The 7,734-nt window shown below is 34.4% G+C and overlaps 1 protein-coding gene across 1 annotated transcript; it reads right to left on the bottom strand.

Annotated features, from left to right (window-relative positions):
• Positions 1-5,655: 5,655 nt before the first annotated feature.
• On the bottom strand, positions 5,656-6,691 carry LOC126894918 (uncharacterized). Its single transcript, XM_050666274.1, has 2 exons — positions 6,550-6,691; positions 5,656-6,488 (listed from the first exon to the last, which is right to left on the bottom strand). The coding sequence occupies exons 1-2, from the start codon at positions 6,626-6,628 to the stop codon at positions 5,689-5,691; spliced, it is 879 nt and encodes a 292-aa protein (XP_050522231.1). The 5' UTR covers positions 6,629-6,691; the 3' UTR covers positions 5,656-5,688.
• Positions 6,692-7,734: the final 1,043 nt, after the last annotated feature.

Raw genomic sequence — 7,734 nt, 5'->3', positions numbered from 1 at the left:
AAAGTTACCATTTTGAAACCCCATCCTTTGGGCTGTTAATGGGTCAAATGTTCACAAAAATATATAAAATGATAGGTAATTCTCTAAGGTATCTAAAAAAAAAAAAATTATATTGATTCGGTCATTTTTAAAAAGTTATGGCAATTTTAAGTAAAAAAAATTGAAAAAATATCGAAAATTAGCGATTTTTAAATTTGTAATTTTTTGGGGGATTTCCCCCGTTTACGGGGAACGAGGGAATTTTTTTCAATTTTTGAGGGTAATGTCTTCGACTAGATACGATTTGTGATCTTTTGACATATTGTTCATCAAAATCGGTCCAGCGAGAGCTGAGATTGAGCGTTCACAGACACAAAAAAAAAAAAATAAAAAAAAAAACACATCATAGTAAAATTAATACCTTCTCAGCTTCGCATCGAAGCTAAAAGATAAATCTAGAAACCAAGGATTCGATTAGTTATTTTTTGTTTATCGTTAAAGAGGGGTTTGAAAAGTATTTCATTGTTTTAATAAGGCACAACATATATTTCTTAAGTAGAATTCTTTTAAATATATTGTTAGTAGTAAGTAAATAGCGGGTTCTGGGGATCAAAGGATGCCGCCATGGTAATTAGTGTCATACGTCATAAAAAAGTAATAAATTAAGAGTGTTAATGGGTTATTAAATGGTTAATTAAGGTCAATCGTAATTGTTAAAGTTGTAAATCAAGTGTGTTATTGTTAAAATTGCGATAATAATTTGTGTTTTAATCACAATGGCTACACCAAGGTGTAAATTCAATAAAATCAACGACTTGACCGATTCATCAATATATAGCATTTCACAAATGTCTCTCGTATACATTGGTCTGGATCCAGAACTTATTATCACTATCGATTTACTACATGGAATGTATTCAATGTGCGGATATATTTTATCGATAACGGAAAATTTAAACGGAATACTACTTTTGCAAGATGAAAACATTAAGGTGATTCTGACACAGTGGGTGCAAACTATTACCCGAAAAGATACATTACTGTTTCAGTCAAAACGAGATGACAACTGTACAGTTTTGATGAATACATCTGAGTTTGCGCAATTGTACTTCTTTAAAGATATGTTATTTGAGAAAATACATCGACAATTGTTTCATATACGTCCGCGTATTTTACATGAAATAAAGGTTATACTTCAGTCTTCAATTGATCGTATGGTGGTTAAAAAGAAACCGATAATTTTTTCTCAAATTAAAACGCCGGATTTGTTATATTTCTACGAAATTTGTTGTACGGGATTTTTGGCTAAATGTCTAGAAAACATCTCAAAAACTATTTTCAATTATCCATACATGAAAGTATGTTAAAAAATATTTTATTTTTTCATCTTGACTCTAATACTTATAAAAATTTTAGCACTTGTATTACTTTTCCGATCTGGTAGAATTGGCTACAAATAGATCATTTTTAGGTATAGATACTTTGCCGAAAATTGACAAGAAAGACCTCCTATGTGTGACTTTTCCAGTCAAATTCAAGGATCATTGAAATAAAATAACATAAAAAACAACAAGTTTGCAAAATAACTATGTTTTTATTAATAAAAATTATATATTTATACATTTTTTTGTTTCTATACTATACTGTAAATTATACAATAATAAAAATACATTTGTATATACATTAGAGTTTTCGTACTTCACCCGTAAATGCGTTGTATTCCATTTGACAATCGTGAATAATTACACAATACAATGATGTTTTATCGGGAAACTGTTTAGAGCATTCGAAATCCAAACGTAGATCAACCGTTGAAGTCTTGATGGTATCGTTTTGTTTAGAACAATCGATCACAACTATGGGTCCATGTTTTTTGTAGTTTATATAATCTAGTAGAGGGTACGGATCTTTACGACCGTAGTACATTGTTTGGAATTGAGTGTACGAGTTGTAAAACGTTGTATACTTGTTGTTGTCGAAATCGGCGTTTTGGTTCTCGTATGGGTATTCGTCCGCATTCAGATACGCTTTGACGTTTCTCAATGAACAGTGATCGAAATCTCCAAGAACATGTTCGTTTTCATTACACATGANAGAACGTGTTCGTTCTCATTACCCATGGCAATAAGTAGATATCTGGGTTTTTCCACATTCGAATAGGTGCGCACCGACCACGTGTGATGAGTTGTCTGCGGTACCAATGGGTAAACGGCAACATCCCAGTGTTGAAATTCTAACGGGAGCCATTTATTGCTGTCCAGAATACGCATCAAACCCAGTTTGGTTTTCACGCTGGGTTCAAAGTACTTTACCACCCATTTGATTTTCGATATTTTCACATTGATTTGTTTTATCAATGATGCAACTTGCGCTTTATCGTCTGTTGTTGTTGTCTGTGGAACAAATGTTACAACAGTGCTATCGGTACTCGATCTATTCAACACAAGTGTCTGAGTACAGTTTATCAGTGTTCGTCGGTATCGTTCGAAAAATCCCATGCACATAGACAATGGACATTGCGCCACAAAATCAGTCCCATCGATGAAATCGTTGTTGTGCAAGATTTGCGCATATTTCCATCCGGCAGGTTGCAATCGTCGAATGTCGTTGGGTGTGAGCGAACAATAACCCTTGATGGTTGTAGCCACTCCGACATATTTTATCTTGTCCACTTCTTTACCATTTACCTCAAATCTGATTTCGTCGAATAAGTGCATGAGAAAATTTTGCCCCATAACCATTTCACCAACTGTTCCAACTGGTGGTTTTTCCAGTTTTCCTTCGATTTGCAAATAACTTTCGCACGGTACGGTGAATTTCTCCTTGTTACGTACCTCGATGCGGATTTCATCGTTGTGTTCGTACGAGTTGTTGTAGCTCTGATGTTCTAGATAGTATTAACGTTTTACGCTGTCGTCTTGTTGACATTTTTCCAACACGTGTAAGTACTCGGTCATGATTGACTCGACAACCTAATGATTTTAAAAATTCAGTATTTTCCTTTGTTAGTTGTTGCTGTNTTCAATATTTTCCTTTGTGAGTTGTTGCTGCTGCGATAGCGTCACACGATTGTTCCGTTGCTCCGTCGTAGAGTATATGCCATCACCCAAATGATGGTGCACTACACTCTTGTTGAAACTCAGAGGCATTTAAAGAGTGTCAACACGTTTTTCCAATATAAAGACACGGTCATCGACTGAATAAAGTTCTCGAGCCAGTGCTTCCAAACGATAAATTGTAGCTGAACTGTTGTTGTTGTTGTTGTTATTGCCACTGTTTATCAACTGACAGCTATTGTCGAATGTTTGAAGGAACAGTAATAGTTGCACAACTGTGACTAGTATACACAAAAATAATCCAATATATAAGGAATCAATCTGTTNAGGAATCAATTTGTTTTATACGGTCCCATAACGTCATCGTACTTTCATCCATCTTGTTTGATGTGTAGACGTACTGTTAATTTTTCACCTCTTAAGTTGACACGTTGGCCGTCTTGATCGAGCAATGTGATTCGAATCGTGTTCAATACGTTTGTGTTTAATGGATAGTAAACGACTTGTCTGGGACATTCGATAATACAGTAGCCCGGTGGTACGTTTGGAAAGAATTCATGCAATGTATGCGATTGACGTCCTTCGTGGTACGAGCCAACAATTATATTGCAGTCAACTCGTATGCATGTCACCTTTGTAATAGATAACGGGAAATCCGACGTGTGTTACATTTTCGGTGCCAATACACGAGGTCGGAATCCCAGCATTCCACCGATTGATTGCGGGTGTGTAAAATCTATGGCGTGATCGCATTTGATTATACTTCGCATAGTGTTGCGATCGGCTGTGAAAGAAATAACGTTTCGATCACCCAACTCTTTGTCACCGATTTCACTGCTGTTTTCCTTGAGAAAACCAACCGTTGGCAACAATGGATCATCAAAATCTAATTGTTTTTGCATATTGTATTTGTATTCTTCTCCATTGTACTTGTCGGTGATTCGTTTCTGTAAATCGTCAAATTCATACGATCCCGTCGGTAGCGTTATCACCATAATTGGTTTGTCAACAGTGCCGAAAATGAATTTGTTACAATCCTCATCAATATTCGGTATCGTGTTCCACGTATGCAAGCTCAATAACCCAATTTTACAATTGTCACCGACACCGATGGGTGGATGGAATGTGCATTGGAATTCAGATCCCACGCCAATTAACGTCACCGTTGTTTCCATGTTGTTGTTGTTCAATTAAAAATTCCAAACACAAGTGAACACAATTTATCTCGTTGAAGTTTTAATATCTACTATAATTGTGCACGATTGTGCATCCTTTAAAGTATCGTTTCAGTTCCAACGGTGGTCGTAAATTACCAAAACTGTCAAAATAAGTAATGTGTTTACCACGTTTACTATATGCTACCCAACGAGTGCCAGGGTTAGTGGAAGGGTCCAAATTCACTACACCCATTTCGATTGTTTTTGGTCCCGACTGAGGTAACTTGTCACGACAGAACACGCCACGAAACACTTTACGGTCGAACGCTCGACTACCGAAATTTGCAATTTCAACATCGTACAAGGCACGATCGGGTAGCTGTGAAATTTGTTTTTTGTTTTTTTCTTATGATTTTTTCGAGACGTCTTTTTCTTAGTTTTCGTACTCGCCGTCAATTTGAAACCAGACCCCGATTTGTATGGATGCAGGTAAAATCCTTTNATTCCGTGTGGGAGACAAGGTGCGGATAAGTGTACATAAATCAGTGTTTGATAAGGGTTACTTACCAAACTGGAGCACCGAACTGTTTACCGTAGTTAAGGTTAGGCAAACAGTACCGCCAACATACTATCTAGAAGACTATCAGGGAAATCCAATACGTGGTTTGTTTTACACCGAAGAGCTGAACAAGACCAGTTATCCGGACATGTATTTAGTCGAACGAGTGTTGCGAACACGAGGGGACCAGTGCTTCGTTAAATGGTTAGGATTTGGTCCAGAGCACAATTCATGGATACCCAAAACCAATATCTCACCTCAAAGATTGTCGATATACAAGGTATTGTGGCAGCCGACCGATCGTTTTTGGTCAAGGAACTGACTGTCATTGCCATAGACTGTACTTCATTCGCTCATTGGATGTTTAAACATCCAAAAAGTATCGAGGGCGATGCTAAAACAAACTTTTGGTTGAAAAAATACCTACATGGAATGGATACTCGTTGCGGTGACGTTGGATACAATGAGTTGCCGAGAATCATGAAACTGTTGCGGTGCGAGACAATTTACGTGAAAGGAGCTGTGTAAAAGCGAGTAGTAGAAAAGTATATACCGGGACAACGTATAGTCAACGTATAGGATTTGGACTGTCCTCCTCTGTACAATTTAAGTTGTGTTACAAAACCATGTTGTATCTGACACATGAATAACCCAAATATGTGCAGTTTATATAAGACTATATGTTTAAAACAATGGGTGAATTATAACATGTAACGANTATATGTTTAAAACAATGGATGAATTATAACATGTAACGCTATTGTATTAAAAAATATATATATTTATATAAACACGAATACTTTATAATATTCATTTTTATTTCTACAATAAGTATATTTTTCATAAATAAATTATAAATTAAAGATTATATAATAAATTGACATATATTGTTAATAAAATACTAAATACAATAATATATTTTATACAAAATAAATTGTTATGTATTTAAAGAATAATGTCCCCACGCTTTTGTATATACATTTTTATATCCAAACTCGTCACCGACTATTGCACGCTTGTCATAGTTGTTGGACAATGCGAGTTTCCTGGTTTTTACCGTCAAAACATTGTGATGTTTTGAACGTATGATGGAAATTTTCTTGTGAATTTGTTTTAGTTTATTTCGCAAACAATTTAAATAGTCAACCATATTTATTTCATGTTTCACTACACCCATACTAATACCCTTTAATCGCTTCACTTCTTCTTGCCGCAAAACGTTTTTATAATTTTTGTAGGCAATCAGGTACGCATAGACTTTGGGCAAGAGTGCAACAATTTCCTCCATATGCATACCTTTACATTCGTCGGTAAATGTACCCGGTTGTTTTTTACGTTTATCACTGTAACATGGATGATCAGTGGGATAGTTGGAAGTGTCGAAGTATTCAAACAGATATTTTTTCAAATCATCCTGAAAACTATGCGTTAATATTAAATAAATAAAACTGTCTGTATCCATATACACGAGTCTAAGTCTTTTAGGACCATAAAATGGTTGCATTACATCATAATGAAACTTGTACATGATACATTTACTAATAACCAGCATGGCCTGTCCAATAAAAATGGGTTTAAAAAAATTAATTTTTTCTTTATACATGTGTACAGCTACAAGATTTTCATTAAATATTGCGGTGTGACCAAACGACGTTTTCGCTACCAGTTTTGATAATTTATCTTCGTTACAAATGAGTTGAATATTTTGATGTTTTCTCACGTTCTCCAATGTTTTACCTAGTAAAATTAAAAATTTTTATTATTAAAAAAATTAAACGTATAAAAATATTAGTATTACCAAAGTTGGAATTGATTACATATTTTGGTAGATCTTGTTCAAACTTGTTGGAGGCTTTTTTACGTAATTCTGTATTCATTTGGATGTACGATGCCAACCATCGAGATTGTTTAAACTTTATGACTTTATGCAGTGATATTTTGTGATAACCACACCGTGTTTTACCGCTTGCTTTAATGTTCGATAGTGTACAACGTAATTACGTTTTGGAAACAACGTGGTCATTAGTTTGTTGTATTTGGCAGACGGTAGAGGTGAACGCTNGTTGTTCTAATTCAACATATGCAACATTCCAATCACTTCTTTTAACTCTTTTATTGTAATGACATAAGATTGACCATTTGAAACATTGTTGATCATCGTTTTTAATATTTACAACAGCCTTTTTGTTTTTTATACACGATGGTAATTCAATATACGATGATCCCTTCAGTGGGTTCAATTTATGTACTCTCAACAAAATACCATCAATTGATATTAGCGACCATCCACTTTGCTTGATTTCCATTTCTTGTTTTTCAGTTTCCAACTTTAATGTTATTTTTTCCATTACTGATGTAAAATCGGTTCCTAAGTCTACTGTTTTATTGCACGACTTGAATGATACATCTTTGAACTCACCAGTTACAGTATGAAAGTACATTGTATGCAGTAAAACATTGAATTTTACCATACTCTTTACAGTTAACTTTTTTAATAAATTTATTATTTCATGATTTATTTCAACCATGAAATCGACAATGATATCAACGATTGTATTATTTTTCATAAAAAAATTTCTTACACCACCTTTTAAGGCCAAATTAATTTCTTTGAATCCTGATCCTACTAAGCCCTACACTGTTTTTTTGTAACTTTTACCATATTTGAGTCCGAACTATGTGTTGGAAAACAGTTTTTTTTAGGTTTTCCTACAGTGCAAAAAATTGTTGGTCTATGATTCAAATTATTGTTGCAATGTTTTTGAAGCTATCGCTGTCTCCGAATATTGCACCACAACCACAAACTGAATCAGACATCATCATTTATACAACTAAATAATGAAAAAAGTATATAGAGTAATATTTCACAGTTCTTTTAAATATCATTTATTTATGTTATACTATGAAAATTTTAGCTTCGATGCGAAGCTGAGAAGGTATTGGTTTTACTAAGATGTGTTTTTTTTTTTTTTTTTTTTTTTTT

Source organism: Daktulosphaira vitifoliae, unplaced genomic scaffold, assembly GCF_025091365.1.
Source record: "Daktulosphaira vitifoliae isolate Bord-2020 unplaced genomic scaffold, ASM2509136v1 Scaffold_1, whole genome shotgun sequence".
Taxonomy (NCBI): domain Eukaryota; kingdom Metazoa; phylum Arthropoda; class Insecta; order Hemiptera; family Phylloxeridae; genus Daktulosphaira; species Daktulosphaira vitifoliae.
The sequence above is the reverse complement of the archived record's forward strand: the minus strand, read 5'-3'. Positions and strand labels throughout refer to the sequence as shown.

Coding starts and splice junctions, on each gene's coding strand:
- LOC126894918 (XM_050666274.1), bottom strand. CDS start 6,628: ATGAATACAGAATTACGTAAAAAAGCCTCCAACAAGTTTGAACAAGAT. Junction 6,489..6,549: donor TGTAATCAATTCCAACTTTG/GTAATACTAATA, acceptor TAATTTTACTAG/GTAAAACATTGGAGAACGTG.